The 19,951-nt window shown below is 36.1% G+C and overlaps 1 protein-coding gene and 1 long non-coding RNA gene across 3 annotated transcripts; both read right to left on the reverse strand.

Moving 5' to 3' along the window:
• Window positions 1-1,712: 1,712 nt before the first annotated feature.
• On the reverse strand, window positions 1,713-16,992 carry Mondo (MLX interacting protein mondo). 2 transcript variants are annotated; one of them, XM_073087285.1, is made up of 18 exons: window positions 16,511-16,992; window positions 14,097-14,203; window positions 13,164-13,237; window positions 12,939-13,064; window positions 12,432-12,588; window positions 12,243-12,338; window positions 11,989-12,162; window positions 11,617-11,913; window positions 11,021-11,199; window positions 10,441-10,626; window positions 9,815-9,997; window positions 9,021-9,252; window positions 8,385-8,509; window positions 5,401-5,577; window positions 4,810-4,937; window positions 3,681-3,804; window positions 3,030-3,159; window positions 1,713-2,396 (listed from the first exon to the last, which is right to left on the reverse strand). In XM_073087285.1, the coding sequence occupies exons 1-18, from the start codon at window positions 16,801-16,803 to the stop codon at window positions 2,275-2,277; spliced, it is 2,910 nt and encodes a 969-aa protein (XP_072943386.1). In that variant the 5' UTR covers window positions 16,804-16,992; the 3' UTR covers window positions 1,713-2,274. The 2 variants fall into 2 exon arrangements, with proteins under 2 accessions (XP_072943386.1, XP_072943385.1); XM_073087284.1 differs by having other exon boundaries at window positions 12,432-12,612.
• A 603-nt stretch (window positions 16,993-17,595) lies between these two features.
• LOC140752968 (uncharacterized) lies at window positions 17,596-18,888 on the reverse strand. The gene is made up of 2 exons (XR_012103529.1): window positions 18,507-18,888; window positions 17,596-18,328 (listed from the first exon to the last, which is right to left on the reverse strand). It is a non-coding gene; the product is annotated as an uncharacterized LOC140752968 (long non-coding RNA).
• Window positions 18,889-19,951: the final 1,063 nt, after the last annotated feature.

Below are 19,951 nucleotides of genomic sequence, written 5' to 3' on the forward strand. Positions count from 1 at the left end.
ACTGTAGATTTTTTAAAATTGATGTAAATGTTAAAAAGCTACACGCATCAGAGAAAATAATTAGACACCAATTTACTACGGAAACTCAATATAGTTTTATGAATAATAATTCAATTAATTTCACACGTGACTACAACGTAATATTAAGCTGTGAAAAAAAATACGATTAAAATGTTTTAATAGAAAGCATATAGATCGCAGAAACTCAATATTTTTAAAATGGGTACTGAAAAAAGGATTTAAAGGTGTCCTGAAGAAATAATGATCAAGAAATACGCATCTACGTGACGTAACGAAATTAGGGAACGGGGCCTAATAATGCTATAATATTTTGCAGAAAAAAAACATCCCTTTACATTAAAACTTTAGAAAAAACAAAACATCCTAAATATACTATATATCTGCAATTTTGAATTCCAAGCGTGCATTTATTAATTATAATTAATAAGTAACAATATGACGATTCGCGAACATTATACGACCTATGGTAATCGATCGTGTATTACAAATATATTAATTTGATATTTATATTTGTCTCTTTCGCATTAATCTCAAAATAAAAAATTACGCAAATCGTTCCTCACACAATTTGACCATTAAATCCTTTATACACTTTTACATATACTTCAAATTTATAAAATACATACTCGTGAATTATTTCGATGACCGAGACGATCAACTGCGATTAGGAGTGAGACGCAACCGATAATTTATATTTATCGCATTAATTATACATTTTAACTTGTAATTTTAATTGTCTTGGTTATAATCATTCAAATTTTTTAAAGGTATTAAAGATAAATAAATCGTTAATTGGAACTGTAAAATTATTATAGAAAACGAAACAATTGATAACAATTAATATGTTTAAATATTTTATAAGAGATATGCATTTTGGGTTCGCGTCGATAGTTTTAACGATAAGAAATGTGTATTAGTAATCGCCCAAACACGATGGATCGTCTCAGATTGGTTTATGGTCGACCAATTGATTGATGTGTTATATCATACGATCGATTAATTACCAAACCCACGGGACCCAATATAGATCGCGTGATTTCAGTAAGGGGCATCCATAAGTTACGAATTATTTTTTTTATATTTGATTTTCCCGTTTTTAAAACGCGTTATATTCCTTTTTTGTAAAATTTAAAATTTATTTCATTATTTACAACGTCACCAAGCATTTAAAGGATATGACAATTACTAATAATTTACAGATCACCCCTAAACACGGTCGATGAATACACAAGTCGATATAGCAGTCGGTGGTAACGTGGAAAGCATTGTGAAAATGACTACAAAGTGTGAATGAACTGTCAGGGCCGACACACATAAAAGCGGCGACGCCACTGTACGCCGCCACGTATTATTCGGTGTTAGTTAGACGAGCTCCTCATACCTTTGACACAGGGGCCATCTAGGGTGCATGGCGGTCGTAGCGATATCGGGAGTATTCTACACACTTCCTGCCGTGCAGGGCTCCAGAAGATGTTGACCTGTTTCGATTATGGCAGCAGGGGTGACTTAGGGACAATGGGTGTTTTGCTTGCCTACACACATCACAATAGGCATGATGACAAATTTTGAAAACCCCTTCTATAATGTACGTACATTTCTACTGATTCCAAAAATCGTATTATTTTGGCAATAAATTCAATATTAACGAAAACAATAGCATCTTTATTCACTTATTTTGAATTAAGCGCGGGTGTTATGGCGTTGGTGACGTCACACTAGAACATCCAATACAAAAGTTCAAGCAATTCAGTGACATACCCAAAAATGTCGTCATTCGCGCCCTGATTAGCGTTTCAGACAAGATAGCCGATTGTAGTATTTTATACTTTTATTTTTTTGAAAATATAATAAATATTAAAGTTTTTTTAATTGTGTCTTTTTGAGAATCCTTTTAATATATTGTTTTTACTTAAATCGTTTATTATTTCATTTTTTATTACTGTCATCATGCCTATTAAGGGTCATTCCCACTCTTTCGCCCTGGATAGCCCCTACGGCAGGTGTGGTGCGGTGGCGGCGTGGCGTGTGCACTAGGTGGGCTCGGCCTTGACGGGCCATAATGTAGGGATATCGCAGCTCTTTCACCCCGGATGGCCCCTGCAGCAGGCATGTGTGTGTAACGGGGTGGCGTGGCGTGTGTGGCGTGTGCGCTAGGTGGGCTTGGCCTCGACGGGCCACAATAAAGGGATAACGCCGCTCTTCCACCCTGGATAGCCCCTGCGGCAGGTGTGGTGTATGGGCGTGTCGTGTGCGCTAGGTGGGCTCGGCCTTGACGGGCGCGGCGAGCGCGGCGGCGCGCGCCTCGTCCGCGAGCCGCTCCGGGCTCGTCAGGATGTCCGTGCTCGTGCACAGCACGCGCAGGGAGTTCAGCACCGCTGCCGGGGAAATGTTTGTTGTTTAATTGGATCATTTTGGTCATCGCAAAAAAGCCTTATAGCAAAGAGTAAAGTAATAATTATGAATTTGGTGAAAACACAGCCGTGCGTCTAGATTACTCATTCTCTGTAATGGTGAAGGAAAACATTGTGAGGAAATCTACATAAATAACACATTTCTACACTCAAAATCTCATTCTAGGATCCCCTGTGTCGTGATTGTCATTATTAGACAAAGACACAAATACTTAATAGCTTTACGATAGAAAAATGTCATAATTTAAATAAATGGGTCGTTTAAATTAATGGTCATGGACCGAATTTCCAATGTGCATCTTCATTCAAGCCAGTATACTGAACTTTATAGTTCTGCTCAAGTGGAATATCTGCTACGCCTATTTCTGTCATATTATATCAATGTTAAGCGCTAATGTATTCTGATTTGAAGAATGGTTTAAGAGAAAAGTTTATACGAGGCGTTCTAATTTAGACTTGCGACGTAGAAACGCATCTGCTTCCAACATTCATTAAATTACTTAATCAGTGATAATTCACTACACACTACATTCAAAACGCACAAACAGCCCAGTCACGCAGTAAGTTAAAAAAAAAAACAAGCTACACAAACGGTACCTGGTCGCATCTCGACGAGCGAGCAGTGCTGCTCGGCCCACAGCAGCGTGGTGCGCACGAGGTCGGCGGCGCTGCTGCACGACACGCACGCGCTGAACGACTCCACCAGCGCCGCGCTCACCACGCTGAACTGCGCCAGGTTAAGGAAAGTCGCCGCTTGCTTGCGTGGATTCAATTTTATTATAACAATGCTATATTTTTTTGTGTTTGGTAGTGATTACTTCAAATTTGATAGTTAATTAATAATAAATAAAGCTTGGTTATATATTTTCTCTTATTCAAGTTTTTATTAATATTGTTTCGAAATAAGTAACGACAAAATACAATTTTTCAAAGTAAAATTTTAATTTGTTTATCCGACTCCTTGCAGAAGAAATTAAAAATAGATGATAGATTAGCCAGAATCTATATTTCCTAACAGATATATTCTTGAACTTTTCACCAGAGCTGCTGGCTTCCTCTAAGCAATCATGTTACATCTTACACCACATTCGACTTACCAATAGGTTTTAAGAAGGTTTTAGACCTTTTTGACCCCACGTTTCTTTTCATCCAGTGAAACAGTAAACTGTAACGCCCCGTGAGATTACCGTCGCGAGACACTAAAAACGCTGAAGAAGTGAGTTTATCGGTCGGTTTGTGAAAGGATACGAGCCAGTACTTCCAGTTGAGCGCGGTGCGCGCGGCCACGTGTCGCGCGAACATCTCGCGCAGGCGGCCCGCGCGCGCGCGCGACACCGGCGCGCCCGTCGCCGGCAGCATCGAGTGGCAGTTGCTGCAAGAGACAAATTACCCCATAGCTAAATATTTTAATCATTTCATTTTTACCTTTTCAGTCATAGATTAGTAAAGATATCTCACCGCCTTGTAATTGAAGGAAGGAACAAACGGCTGACGGTTTCGTGTATTTACGACACACATACGTAAACGGTTTTTCCCATTACGTCGCCGACTGTCATGGTGTAGTTTTCGCGGAACAATGCCGACATTTGCAGTTAAGTGGTGCAAAAACAACACGAAATCGAAGAAATGCGAAGAAATATCGTTTCTATGCGTACGTGAATACATTTATTAAAATTATTGTATAAATGGGATAAAATACAATTTTGAATCATGTGTGTGATATTAAATTCAAATCAATGGCATAAATGCATGTAATTATACCACCAAAAACAATGCAATTATGTCACCTATAAATAAAGCAAGACGGCGTGGGTCTTAGCAATTCATTATTAACTTTTTAGCGCATTAAAATGTAAACTGAACGGCACCCCGTAGAATCATTTTCATCATTACCCTCTCTTAACGAATGAACGATATTTTTTCCATCATGTCATCATGACACAACACCGCCTCACAACTAGTTTTACACTCAGTTCGATCGTAGCCTCCTACTGATCTGCACGCGTTCCACGTGCTCGGTAAAACTTCGTCTAAAAAATATTCTCCACGATCTCATCCTATATCGCGTGCTTAAAGGTAAAAGGGCCTATAGCTAAGGGTTAATAGGGATTTATGCTGAAAGGGCACATAAAAAATTTTTTTTTGCCATTCGGTTTGAAATTATCTGAAACGTAAGAAAATTTTTAGTTCGGTTTGAAATTATCTGAAACGTAAAAAATTTTTACGTTTAAGATAATTTCAGCATAAATCCCTATTAACCCTTAGCTATAGGCCCTTTTACCTTTAAGCACGCGATATAACTAACACGTCCATTAATAATTAGAAGTAAACTTATCATACAGTATTGAAAAATAATAAGGAAGGTGATAAAACTTACGAAATAGAATTATTTAAACATTCAATCTGTTGCCGTAAGTTCTCCATTTCTTCTTTAATTTGATTTCTTTCTGCCTTCAATTGTTTAATGTACTCTGCCCCTTTTTGTAACATGGCAGCTTTACTAATCTGGAAAAAGATAATAATAAACGATGTTTTAATTGTTCTTGTTAGTTCTATGAAACATGAAATAGGTTTGGTTAAAAAAGGAATGTTTGAGTGACTGAAGAAGGCGAAGCACACATGCAAGTAAGTACGAATGTAAGTTTTTGTAAGAATATTTAAAACCGAACTAACAACAGCCTGCTAATCTGTGATTAAGTGTAAACATTTAAGAAACAACGTGTTTGACAAAATATTTTTGCTAAATAGGTCATAATTACCAAATTAATAAATTTATGTTCCTTTTGCCAGTAAAAATAACCTTACAAATTCATAGTCACAAAGTTTTAAAACGGATAGTCCGCGCAAACTGTTACTTCGCTCTGAATATAGAAATGAATCGCGTCGCCATAGCAAATTGTATGACTACACCCGCTCGCAACAACTTCAGAGGGGACTTGAAGTTTGACGCGGACTATACGTTAGCTACCTTAGCGTTAGGGTTGGCGTTGAGTTGCGGGATGAGCGCCTGCAGCGTGTCGAAGCCGTTCTTGATGTTGTAGCGGCGCTTCTGCTCCGCGTGCAGGTGCGTGCGCCGCGGCTCGCGCGGGGAGCCCGCGCGCGGGGACCCCGGCGACACTGGCGGCGACGCGGACTGACCGCGCGACTGGGCACCGACAAACGATTATTTATAATAAACTAACTGACCCGACAGACGTTGTGTTGCCATACAAATAAAAACATGTTAAGGGTGAACAACCCTTATCACTTAGGGGTATGAAAAATAGATAGTAGCCGATTCTCAGACCTACTGAATATGCATTTAAAATTTAGTGAAAATCGGTAAAGCCGTTTCGGAGGAGTACGATAACTAACATTGTGACACGATAATTTTATATATAAGATAACATTTGACAATTATCATTATTTTATAGACCATTTCTACATCCGTATCTTCACACAAAGAAGCCCTTTATCGTGAGTGCCATAGAAACATACATAAACTAGTACACAAACACCCCGACCCAGAATAGATATCTAAATTCATCATTCGTAGACGGCGGGTCGTCAAAAAACGTACTTTATAATATTAAAAAGTTATAGTAAACGAGGCAAATAATAATTGTTTAAACAAAAACCTAACTATTTAAACCATAACATTCCAAAATTTTGGACAACTCTAACAACACCTCCTAAAATTAAATCCATCAAGCCATTTATACTATGTGGCGTGTCAAAAATGAGACATACAGACATACCCTCGAAAGACTTAACTCTGCATAGTCAGGTAAGTATACGAAACCTATACAGAAACAGAATAAGGTACTATTTTATCTTAAAACATATTCCCTATAATTCTATACAAATTTACATTGCATATCCATTTTTAGAAAAGGTAAATACTATATAGAGTTGATTAATCTCCGAATTAAAAAAAAATGCAATAACCATTTAATTTTCAATGGCTAAAGATTAGTTTTGATACCAACCTATATTTTTATATCAATAATTAAATATATGATTAGATAATAACACCCGCAACTAGATAGAAATAGCATATAATGTTATAGTATCGAATTTCGGCAAACTGAACCTACCTATACAAAGAAAAGCTTAAGTTGCGTTTTTTATAATATAGGAGTAGCAGACGAGCATGCAGTTTATCTGATGGTAAGTGGCTACTGCCGCCCATGGACATCTGTAATCAACCCTAGATAGGATTAGATGTTCCTACCCCTGAGGACTAAGCTGGAACGCCTCGGAAAAGTATGTCTCCTATACCCTCCCCTCAAAACGGAACACAGCAGCGCCTAACACTGCTGTTATTAGGTAGAAATAGGTGTGGCTGTGGTGCCGCCGTAGTCTAACCACAAAGGGTTCGACCATCTTCAAAATTCAATATTTCACAGACTGTTCAAATTACATTATTAAAACATTTTACTATGGTTGATATAAGCCCGTTATTAATAGTCAAAAGCTGTGCCCACCAAAATTTAGTTACATAAAAAATGATTTTATTATTGGTGATATTTTGACCATAATATTTCGCATTATAGATACAAAATACATAGTGTCAATGACTTTGCTTTGACTGTTACATACACCGCCGTGTGTAAAATAGATTAGTTTAACAAAATACATTTGATAACACCACAACTACATCTAATCTAGTAATTCTGTATTGTATTTATTTAACAAACGTGAATAAATATCACTCGACGATAATATTTACCGAGCATATACATATTTAGTTTAGGATTTGCAATGCACTATGGTACTAATGATCTTTAGCTGCAGATTAATTAACAGTAATCGAAATCTTGACGCGGTAACAGGCAATATACATTACTATCATATATTATAAAATAAAATCTAGGCTGGCCTAGGGTGTATGAATAGATTTCATACAACTTGAAGACCTTTTTATTAAAGAACTGTTAGGCGTTTCAATTTCCTCACAATGTTTTCTGTCACTGTTAAAGCAGGTAATACTGTAATATCTAATATGCACATATGCAATTAACATAAGCATCCTCTATGCTTGTATGTTCGCTTATGTTAATTTACAAAATGCCAACAAAAATTAAACATAATAAATTTGTTCAATAACTAATTGTCATGGAATAAAGAAACATGTGGCATCAATTAATTTCAAGTGGATAATTGATTATATACGGTCCCCAACTAATTAACAAACATAGAGAACAATACTCCATTATAATTACTTATTGTACTAAATTAAAGATGTGTTTCTCTGCGATCCGTTTCTATATTCTATAAATAAATAATCGGTATTGAAGACAACAGACGTAAATATTTTATTTTAAGAAATTCGCAAAGCACAAAGGTAACTGATAATATCATCATTCGAAGTCGTGATGTGATAAATAATTGCTATCGCATGATTTCGTCTTCGGCTGATAAAATGCTTGTGCCGTACGAGAATCCGTTACTATGTAATAAAGTTATTATCTGGGGGCACGGTAGTCGGGCCCCCAAGGCTATATTACTGCCTTGACGCCAAAACTGCATAATCTACAAATCAAGTTGTTATTGACAAGGCATCCACTTCCTCGTAACGCAGTGGCCTCTAGCAGAAACATTGCGATATGTAATAACGCTAATAACGTAGTCCCACGGGGTTGCCGCGTGGTTGATATTTTTTTATGTCTGTGTTATCTGAACAAATAGAGCTCAGTAAATATTCCATGCGTACCACTGTTCCACAACAATCTTAGCCTATAGCTCAGTCACGTTTTTCGGGTATTAAATACGACATTTATACGAGGAGAAGGAGAAGGTAGTGTGAAATGCCACTAGGCATTTCACACTACCTTCACTAGTTATTTACATAGCATGCTGCAACACATTACACGTCCCACTGCTGGGCATGCGTTTCTCCCTGAAACTGGGGGAGACCTGCAGGTGAATTAATTATAATTAATATTTACATTATGGTATCCTGTTGTTTACCTGATGCGGTGACATGACGTCGCTCCCGATGGGGGAAGGCTGTCCCCGTCTGATAGGCGACTTGGTGGGATCGCTTCCAGAGGCAACATCTTCAAGACTACTGTTGAGCTTGTACAAACTTTGAGCTAGAATCAAAATTTGAAAGCAATTGATACAAATGTCATTAACATAAAATACTGCACAAATAAGTCAATTTGTTTATCTATATTATCCCTACTAATTACACTGCTATAAATTAAAAAAAACGCCTAAAGTAGATAAAATGTTTCAGATAGGAATATTGCGAAAATAAGCCTAAATATATTATCTAAAAACTGCAAATACATATTGGTGCACACAAGATAATAAAAATAATGATTAAAAATTTTCCATCAATTCCATAAACTTGTTATGACATACCTAATAAATACAAGATAATTATATTAGATTATCTCAGGATTTTAGAGTTCTGTACGTTATTATGACAAAACGCAACCTTTATAAACGCATGCGTGTGTTTCTCTGTCACAACCATTTTTATTCGAATCTACCGGATCGATCAAGTTAGAATTGGGTTCACATTTGTGAATGTTTGTGAATGACTGTGACCCAACATAAATAAATAAATATTTGTTTGGTAAACAATAGGGTTCGTACAATGTTGCGCGGAGAGCAGCTGTGCGAGCATGACGCTGGCCTGCGGCAGCGTGGGCTCCGACGCCACGCTGGTGAGCGGCGGCGGCCGGCGCGCACCCGCCCCGCTCGCCGAGCCGCTAGCCGCGCCGCCCGCCGCGCCGCTAGCCGCGCCGCCCGCCGCGCCCTCCGCCACCACGCTGCTCGACGTGGACCGCGACCGCATGCGCATCGCGCCCGAGTTCGGCTCGCGTGCCTGCATACGGATGCTCTTAGTATCACATTATGATGCAATTCCGTATTCAATTACATTATACGAAAATTAAATATTATTGAAAGGTGTCACGACCTTAGTATTTTCGTTTCACTTGTTTATTGATTTAATCTTTAAATGACGAATCAATTAATTGTTTAATGCATGAAAAGTGAACATCGTTATTTACGATTATCTAAAGAACAAATATTTTTTTTTAATCCTCATCAATCATGTAATGGTATGATTTCAATCAAAGTCAGTGTCAATAGACTTACATCGCTAGGCCAATATAATAGTTCTCTACATTATGAAAAAAATTAGGTTGACTCCATTTTAGACACCACTACCAGTTAGGAATTTCAATTTCTAAGTCTACCAGTTATGCTGTCACTACAACATTACAGACACTGAGAGCTTCAAGAACTTGATTACACATTAAATTTTGCACCCATCATTCCATATTAGTTCATCATTTAGAGACAGCCTCAAAAGTATAATTAGTAATTTAATTTACCTAAGTGACTATAATATTAATTTAATAATAAGTAACTAAATCCCTCACCCTCGCCTGGTGCGCGACGGCGTCGTGCGCGGCGGGCGCGACGAGCCAGTCGGCGGCCAGCTGCGCGCCGAGCTGCGCGCCCAGCGGCAGCGAGTGCGAGCGGTACTGCTCCTGCTTGCGAGCGCTGGCTGCCGCGCTCGGGCCCGGCGCCGCCGCCACCGGCAGCTGCACCTGCCGGACCGACTGCGTGATGTTACTTCTCACGAAAACTCGGAGAAATAATCGCTTCTAGGAAATTACTTTTTTGTTTATCGCGCCCACCGGCGGCAATATTTCAGAAATAACATTTTTCAATGACAATCATAGAAATAAGACCTAGAAGGTATTTCGTATTAAAATTTATATTTTAAACAAAAAACATACTCTGTTCTCTAGAGGGCAAACTCGACTTGCTCACCGGGCGGCACTTTTAGTGGAGCGGCAATATGTCACAAATTAAAAAAAAAAATCCAGATATATTTCCAGTACATACTCTACTTTTTAGGCCATATTTTTCTAACAGATTTAATTTGTTTTTTTTTTTGTCTACCTATTTTCCCTGAAAATATTCCATTTGCGCCTTTTGCGGCCGCCAATGCCCAAACCTACACTAGCCGTTAGGACCGACAATATAGGTCCGCTCGTACCTGCTGCGAACTGGAGGGCGTGACGGGCGGTGAGGGCAGCTTGAAGCCGGCGGCGTTAGCGGGCCCTCCCTTGGCCTTGTAGTCGAGAGGGCCGGGCTGCAGGTACTGGCCGGGCGCGCCGCTCGCCGCGCCGCTCGTCGTACCGCGCGACTCGTAAGCTGTCGCTTGCAGCGGCTGGGAGTACGCCTGGTATACGTACACTTGTTTTAAATAACATCATCATTTTTGTAGTATTATTATGAAGTATTTTAACACCTTTTATTTCTTATTGATGCATAATCCTCAATTAAAGTATGTTAAAATGTATGTATGTATGTAAGTATTTATTAAATGTGTTACAAAACTAATTTAGTAGAATCCGCAAAAAATGTAAGAGTAGTTTTAGTCTTGCCTAAAATAAAAGGTTTTATTACGGGACTAACTCAGTTGACAAGTAAAGACACATTTTCAACAATTAGGACCAAATTTAAACCTATAATAAAATGATTATTATTAAGAATTTCCAATCTGGCGATGAACACAGTAATCAAATCCATTCTATTATTTCTTACTTTCTCCATTTTCGTATTTACGTACTCACCACATTTTGATAATGATTGTTGGTCATCTGATTAGTGTAGTGTGGGAGCCTGGAGCGGGGTTTGTCGCGGGTGTACGCGGCGCGGCCCTGGATCACGACGGTGGTGGCGTACTTCGGGTTTTGCACCGGCTGCTGCAGCAGCGACACCGTCTCCGGTGCGGTTTGCGACGGCGGTATCGCTAACAACGCAAACGCAATATTGTAATGTTTCGTAAAGTGTGTAATGATGTGATCCTTGGTGATCGAAAATTAGATTCTAATTTTAGATATGCTAAATATTATATTATATACATTAAAATTGTCCAGCCCATTTATTTTGGTTCCCCATAAGTTTCAAATTTATCTGCAAAGACACTTTATCTTATTTTTTTTAAATTCTATATCTTTAAAAAGATCTTCTAATAAAAGAGGTGTAGTAAAGACACAGCTAAAAATGCAAAAACCACAGTTTCATACACCACGTGCCCTCTCCTGGATGATCGCCTGGCGACGTCCTTGATCGAGTTGAATTTATGTTAGCCTCCATATAAACTCTTACGGGTTCACATCACTTAAAAACGTACGAGATAACATATATGCAAAATACAAATACCAACCCGCACTGTACTTAGGGTAACAAGCCTCTTGCTGCGTTATAATTTTCGGTGGCGCGCTGACGTACTGCAAGCGCGTAGTTTTCGGAGCGTACACGTTGCTGTGGATCTGTGCGTCGGGCTGCGTCACCGTGTGCTGTTCGTACGCGCTCGTTTGGAATGAAGGCAGCAATTCCTGGGAGCCGAGGATGTTGTTGGCGAGCTCCGTTTGATTGAACAACCTCTCACTATCATACAATGGAATTTGCTCGCTCTTTCCCTGCTCCGGCACGGATACCATTTGAGTATTGTTACTTGTACCTAAAAGTAAAAGAGTCAAGATTTAGCCAGTATTTCATATTTACAAATTGAGGCTAAGTTTATACATGCGTATACCATGAATGGTCATCTGACTGGTAGGCATCGTGACTGTAGTAGTACTTTGACTGCCAGTTATATAGCCTTGTGGTGTATATGAATCTACTGACATTCCGCTCCTGTATAATGGATCTTCTGGAGGAATAGTGGTTTCTTCAGGTACAGGAGGCAGTCGGGGCGTCGAGAGCAGGTCTGCAACATGTTATTAACCACAAGTTATAGTCCGCCGATTCATTTTGTTCACAAAGTGTGTAACATAAAAAATATCTTACCATGAAGCGGTTCATATGTGTCCATAAAATCATCAAGATTCGGCTGCAAAGGGCCCAAGCTTGGTTGAATGAAATCAGCTAAGCCTGCACCCTTGGCTAAAATTCAAAAACAATGCGTCAATTTGGAGAGGCATGTTGCGTATAAAATGCAAAAGTCAAATGCGTTGCTTTATTGAATAATCATAATACCAATCTCCCTGCAATCTGGGAAAGCAAAAGGCTGATGATTTGTGATGGTTGAGAATAGCGTGTCACTCATGAAGTTGAGATAGTCCTCGTCGGTGAGCATGTTGCCCGCGAGGTCGCTGCACTGGGAGAACGACTCCACCGTGTCCATATCCGACATCTGAAAACCGCATAGTTTTGACATCTGGAATATAACGCACCGGTTTCCAACGTTTAGATAGTGGCAAATTATTTAGTGATCAACGACACCATTCCTATAACTATGTACATTAAGATTTTATTTAGAGTTTTATTAATAAAGCATAGCGTGTATTATAAAAGCGTGTTATTACACATAATAGCATTTTCGAAACAATAAATATTGGTAAGATACTGAAATTTGGCAAAGTCATAATCCTATCAGAAAATATATTATACGCGAAACTTCAATCGACAATTATTGTGATCGGAGCAGCCCAGGCTATAGGTTAAAACCGTAGTTATTATTCAGGCAACATTAGTCATCCTTACCGTATCCTGGACAGAGGTATCCCCCTTGCCGAGGAGTCTCATAATGTGAAACATTCGCCATTTTTTATATTCTGCTATAACTGCCTCAACTCTTCTTTTCCAATATTTCCCTTCTAATATTGTTGTCTGAAAGGAATAAAATTTGGTACACATTTCCACTTCAATACTGCTCATAATATAAAATATCATTTACCAAGAACTTAAGGTAGTAAGTAGTAAACCAACCTCTGGTTTCACGTGTGTATCAACATCTAGCGGCGAAGCGAACTGGCACACCAATGTATTCTTTTTCTTTATGACTGTAACCAAAAATGTAACTATAGCACATCAAATATAACACGAACTGTTTCGTAAGAAACTCTCGAAACTAAAATACTAAATAATAATAAATAAGTACCGGAACCAACTCAACACAAAACGCGTTCACAATGCGGTGAAACTGAGATTTTTTTATCAAGAAACGACTAGTACAAACATAATCATCTCGAACCGAAATGAAACACATTGTGTTGTTGTGATTTCTTATCGATTTAATTGATCTAATACGAAATACGTTTATCGTAACGTGGACTAATTCGTTCTAGATCACGAGGTTGTAGACGATCGACTATTTATTAGTTGATGGGCTATATTATCTTCAGTGACTCCACTCACATCGCAACCCATAATCAATTGTGTAATGTAGACGCGGTATCAAACATTATCTATATAGGTAGATGACCCTTTAAGCACAATTGTCAATATAGTTACTAAGAATTGCAGTTCACTTTTGAATGTTACTTTACAAGAAGCAAATATTGTATTCGAAATTATTTGCGATTTAAACTTATTCAATATACACATGAAAAAAATTACGAAAAAACATCATTTAGATACTCTATCTGAAACAAACAGTACATAACAGTAGCACAAAAAACTAAAATTGAAATATATTCCACTTCAAAAGTATGGTTAAATTATCAGCAGAATAAATTTACAACTGTACCGCATACATATTTCATCTTTACAACAAATCACTTATCTACACATTGTGTAATAACTATAAGTAGTAAAATAAAGATCAATGTTATAGCGATGCTCACAACAGCATGTCTGTGACAACATTAATTGCTTTATAATTATGTAGTCTCACAGAAAATAGTTATAAGGAACACTTACATTGCATATGCCAGCATCTCCAAATTACGTTGTTCAATCTGATTTTGTCCTTCCAACGTAGTTTTATACCTTTGAAACGATTCCATTTTGGTGATGTTAATTTTTGTCTGAGAAATATATACAAATAAATATATCAGTTAATCAACTTACCATGCTTCTACCCAATACACCGTCACAAACTGTTGTTAGATAAAAGAACTTTCATAATTAAATTAATTATGTAAGTTATTGAAGGCAAAAGACACATTTTTGATTTCAAAATAATAAAATTAGACATTATGAGAGGAAAACCCAGTTGAATTTTACAAATAAAAGTACAGCCTTAGAGTTGGAACTGTACTGTGGAAATATAAGCTTGTCAGATGCCCATATGCCCCTTATCTGTGGCATTATCAATAAGTGATCTTAAGCTTATTATAAATAACAATTTGATAAGAAAGGAACCTGACTCTATCTTATCTGTATTTCCACTACTCTAAATACACATAGGTAGTTAAGAGCTGTTGATTTAAGAATTTTATAAAAAAATAGTTTTGGAGATATTTTTTACAGTTTATAACCTTTCAATGAACGCCTTACATTTTATTACTTTTAAATGAATTTAGTTTTAGCTAATCTCTATTATCGATGAAAAAACATCATCGTCATCATCAATCCATTACTGTCCCAATGCTGGGCACTGGTCTCCTCTCATAATGAGAAGGATTACGCCATATTCCACCGCGCTGGCCAAATGCGATTTGGTAGACTTCATATACCTTTGAGAAGATTTTTTATATAAATCTCTCAGGTAGGCAGGTTTCCTCACAATGTTTTCCTTCACCGTTTAGCAAGTGATAATCAATTTCTAATATGCACAAAACTTTAAAAAATCTGGTACCTGGGTTTGGAACTTCAGACCCTTCGATTGAGAAGCTGAGTTTCTTAACCACTAAGCTTTCTTAACCACTAGGCTATCACTGCCTCAACATCAATAATTTAGATATTTTGTGTTGTATGGTAGCTAGTTTTTTTCTCAATACATATTAAATGGGACCTAATTTCGCACTTTAGTAAATGAAATATTGTAAGTGCACACATATTTTTATAGAATGTATAAAAAAAATTGTGTCCTGTACAAAAATTTTACGGTACTGTACTGTACATAATTATACATGAATATATTAGCTTTGATTTCATTATATATTCTAATGGAAAAATCTTAAGCTAGACCAACATTTTTTTAAATAGATGAATGTACATCTTTTATAAATTATTTCAGTAAATAAATTATATGTATAGACAAATATTATTAGAGTAATTCAGGTCCAAACCAATCATTTTGCAATATAATTTAAGTCAATCAGATATCAGTGTCTGACATATGGCAGCAAATTTGGTTATGAAACTATTTGAATTCTTATATTTGCAATAAATATTGGAATACATAGAATACATATTAAATCTTTATCATTATTGTATGCTGTAACATGCTCAAAAATAAGACATGATACATTGATGTGTCTGGGTTAAATTCAACAACAACAGCTTTTTTTTTTGGTGGATTGAATCTCATTTCTCAGAGAATACCAACAAATTAAATATAGTAATACATACACCAGGAGGAACAAGTAATAAAATGGTTATAATATAAATAATGTTATGGGTCTAATAAGAGCTGTTATTTTTGACATTTTACATATACTAAATAGGGCAGTAAGAAGATAAAATTGTGATTATAGAATATAGAAAAAAAAGTGATTTTGAATGCTTAAAATGATTATTCTACTAACAAAAACAAAACAATCAATATTGCACCGATTCTAGAAATCAAACTTATATTTGTAGTCAATACTTCTATACTATATAAAAGATATATTAACTTAATTTTCTTATCCTCAAAATATAACTAAATTACAGATAAATAATTAAATATATCATTATATTTTTACACACAGACCCTGTATATAACACCCTGCAAAGCACACATGAGAATCTTTCCCATTTATTTTAAAATGAAAACACAAATTATGTATCATAGATACATCAATAAATCGAAAATAATATCAGGATTTACTTTACATAATATTTACAGTAAAATATGTTTTATAAATATCTATTTGCAAGCAGACTTATCTCAGCAAGTGACCTGTGTCTTTTGTACAGGCTTTGACCCCATCTTATCTTTGCACACCAAACCTAGTTAAGCAGTATGTTTCCTCTTTCTTACACTACTTTTAAAAAAATTACCTCTTAACTATGCTGATACCACATCCACAAACTGACTGCCAATCTTAAAAAGTAATCCATAATCTCAAAAGTAGTAATTAAAACGAAGTGTTTACAAGATATGAATTACAGAAAAATAAAAATCATATGATTTGCTCACCTAAATCTAAACTCTATTTAGAAAAATATGACTAAAATACACTTACCTATACGCCAAAGTCATGCATTTGAATAATTTTGTGAGAGATATCTCAATAGAAAGTTGTTGATGTTGTTTACTTTCTTCTTTGTCAGAAAGAGGGAATGTTTCTGCGACTCCTGGCACGGTGTACGTGGCCACGACCGACGTCTTTTGGACATTTTGCTCCTCATCAGGGATTGGCACTGCCAAATCGTCATATTCATCTTGTTCTTCAGCTTCAAAATGCGACACCATGAAGTGCCCAGAATGAATGGTCTCCTTGCCTGGGCGAGTCGGCCGTTTTTCTACATGAGTCATTGTTTTGTTTCGACTATGATTGAAGTTAGTGATCCGTTGGGGTATAGTATAATAAATAAGTTTTAAAGATGTATCAACTTTTGGACTTGGCCATATTTTCACTTATCACTCACATTGTTTTTTTCCATCTAGGTGACATTTTTCTTGTGATGTTACTAGAAATTTGACAAATGAACAAGATCTTCAAAAATTTTTTATACTAGCAACATAATAAAAGTATGAGTAACAAAAAAATTGGCTACTTGACACTTTTTGGGAAACTGTTTTAATGAATTCATATACGTATTATATATGCCTTTCATTGATCATTTTTTCGAAAAAAGGGCTATTTATTAATAAAAAACATATTTTTATTACGGTAAACGGAACGTTACGCCAAAACAGGCGGTCAAGTGTCATTTCGTAGCGTGACGTCAACACATTGAAAATATTGAAATAAACTTCGACGCTACACATACTTCAGGGGAAATCTTGGGAATTATTTAACTTTTATTAGTACAATTGCAAGAATGTCAAATTACAAGGCGTGTGCAGTGACGATGTGTTCAAGTACGATCGCTAAATATCCTAACAAATTTGCATATACAAGTTCCTAAACCCAAATCTCATAAACGTTAAAGAACTTGCAGATTCTTATATGTTTAAATCCTCTGTTTGCAATTGCAATTACATTTTATACTATCTATGTAAGAGAAGTATTATTGAAAAAAAGGAATAAATTTAGTAACTCTCGAGTGATTCGTCAATTCCAAATCATTGGAACGGGACGTAATCAAAACAAAACAGCAAGTGGAAGTATTCATATATTTAATATATTATATAGATGTCTATGATAAGAATAGAATTATAAGACGTCTATGAGAATTCCATTTTAAGGGCCCATTCTGTAATTAATAGGACACAATTAAAATATTTCATGACTGTGTTATTATTGATGGTGCATGTGCACTGATTAAGTTACATGACTGTATAATTAAAAATACATGATTTGCTAATATTAGTATTTTATTAACCGATTTCTTTGTTTATTTGGTTTATATGGTTCTATTAGTGAGTACACACAGTAGAACTTTTGTATATATTTATCATATGTTACAGTTACAATAATTACTACAGTTCACCTAAGCTAAATTTTTGTGCTGCTTGCGTGTCTGCTTTTCTTCATTACTAAAATTATTTTCCGTAACAAATGGATATATATTTTTATCACTGTCATTTTCAGAATTAAATTGCAATGCAATAATAGGAACTGTATGGTCACTTTTCTTCCTTCATCTTGTTGGGTAGGTTACGCAAGTAAATAAGTACTATTTCCCGTGTACTTTACTTTATGTATTTCAGACTGGTGCCCACTTTCGAAACTTTTGGCTCCTCACTTCTTCTAGGCAGGACAGTCATCACATTTTCATTTTCATTGATGTACCTTGTGTTCAGGACAACTTTTACTTTTATGAAACACAAACTTGCCTTCCTCTTAAACTGCACATACTCTATAACGTCGTCACTATACGATTGTCGGGAAGATCTGTAAATATAAATATAACCAATTAATAACCTTAAAACAGTTCACATAAGAATATAAGTATATTTAAAAAAATCTTAATAATCACTTGAAGACAATCTTTCTTCTGTCTGAAGTCAGTTAAGCAATGTTTTAATTGTCCGATATGATTAAATGTAAATATAAAGAATGTTTTACTTACGTTGTTTATTTGATATTTCCATAGGTTATCTCACGGAAGTTTTTGTATCCATTTTGATTTATTGCACTGCATATATGGATCTTCTTTAAGCAGGTTCACGCTATCAGCTTTAATATAGTATGGCTTCATTTCGGTTCACAACATAAATTCAACCAACTCTAACAGCAAACGATTTAATTATTATTTGTCTTGTTTGGTTTCGATGTAATGACGTCACATGACATTTGAGGCAGCACTGTCGCCGTTTTGGGATTTAAAATCCACAGATTGAAAATCGAAAATTTCTTTTTAAAAATTAAAATACTTAGAACGTATTAAAAAATAAACGAAATACTGCATAATTTATGTTTACTTATAAGCTATCATATCCAACATATTTCATATTTTATTGTTATAACTGTCAAGTACCCAATTAAACAGTATTAAGAAAGGTTCAAGATATGGACTACTATACTCTTTGGGTTCAAGTACTATTCCCAAAATAATAAGTATTATATTTACTCTAAGCTACTCTTACTTAGAATGAACTTCCTTAAATGTTTATTTTTTTTATTTCCGATATTCTTTGTTTACCTTTTATTTAGGGATGGCGCCATGGAACAGATAAATAAGGATGGCGCCAATAGGTTACTATATTCATTGGATGGCGCTCTGAGCTTAGATTATTGTTTCGAGGTTCCGAGGCTCTCAAATTGATTAAACCAACGAGAATAGTCAAAGAGTATAGTATCCTATCAGAAATGAAACGAGGAATAATTTTGTTCGCGCCACACTGCTAGTCCGCTCTGAAGTTGTTACGAGCAGATGTAGTCATACAATTTGCTATGGCGACGCGATTCATTTCCATATTCAGAGTGGACTAGCATTTTTACGCGGACTATATTATGCAGTTAATCGCAATAGCAGATACTAGAAAATTTGTATTTTAGTATTTTTATCTGATGTAACAGGATGTAACCATAGAAATTACTTGCTTGTTTTTTTCATATGTAGATCTCTTATTTTAGTTTTCGTTGATATCTGAGCGGCAGCGAAACATTGATTAGCTCTTTTTATGGTACTAGTATTTGCCTACGAATTAGTAGAAATAATAATACAAACTTTCAACTCCCACCGTTTTAGCACGTTAGGAATTGATTTTCCAAAAATGAAGAAAAAAAATGGAATCTCCAAATCTTCTTTTGCCTGATCATCAAATTCCCTTCTTAATGCTTACTTAAGCTATACAGGGTGTCCCGTAAGTACCACGACAAATTTGGGGAGAAGGTAGCTTCGGGTCTGACTTCTCTGAGAAAAAAAAATACCTTAGTAAAAGTGTCACTGTTTTTGCACTAAGGATTGTTTTAGATTGTTTTTTAAATTCAGACTTTTTCATCTTCTTTCGTTAACTGCGTGCACAAACATAATGATGCAGTGTTTATTTTTTTCTGTTAAATACTATCAGC

This window comes from Epargyreus clarus, unplaced genomic scaffold (genome assembly GCF_041222505.1).
Source record: "Epargyreus clarus isolate Ecla_fem2 unplaced genomic scaffold, WU_Ecla_fem_2.2 ptg000026l, whole genome shotgun sequence".
NCBI lineage: Eukaryota > Metazoa > Arthropoda > Insecta > Lepidoptera > Hesperiidae > Epargyreus > Epargyreus clarus.

Coding starts and splice junctions, on each gene's coding strand:
- Mondo (XM_073087284.1), bottom strand. CDS start 16,803: ATGACTCATGTAGAAAAACGGCCGACTCGCCCAGGCAAGGAGACCATT. Junction 10,627..11,020: donor ACAATCATTATCAAAATGTG/GTGAGTACGTAA, acceptor TACGTATACCAG/GCGTACTCCCAGCCGCTGCA. Junction 9,998..10,440: donor CGCCCTCCAGTTCGCAGCAG/GTACGAGCGGAC, acceptor AACATCACGCAG/TCGGTCCGGCAGGTGCAGCT.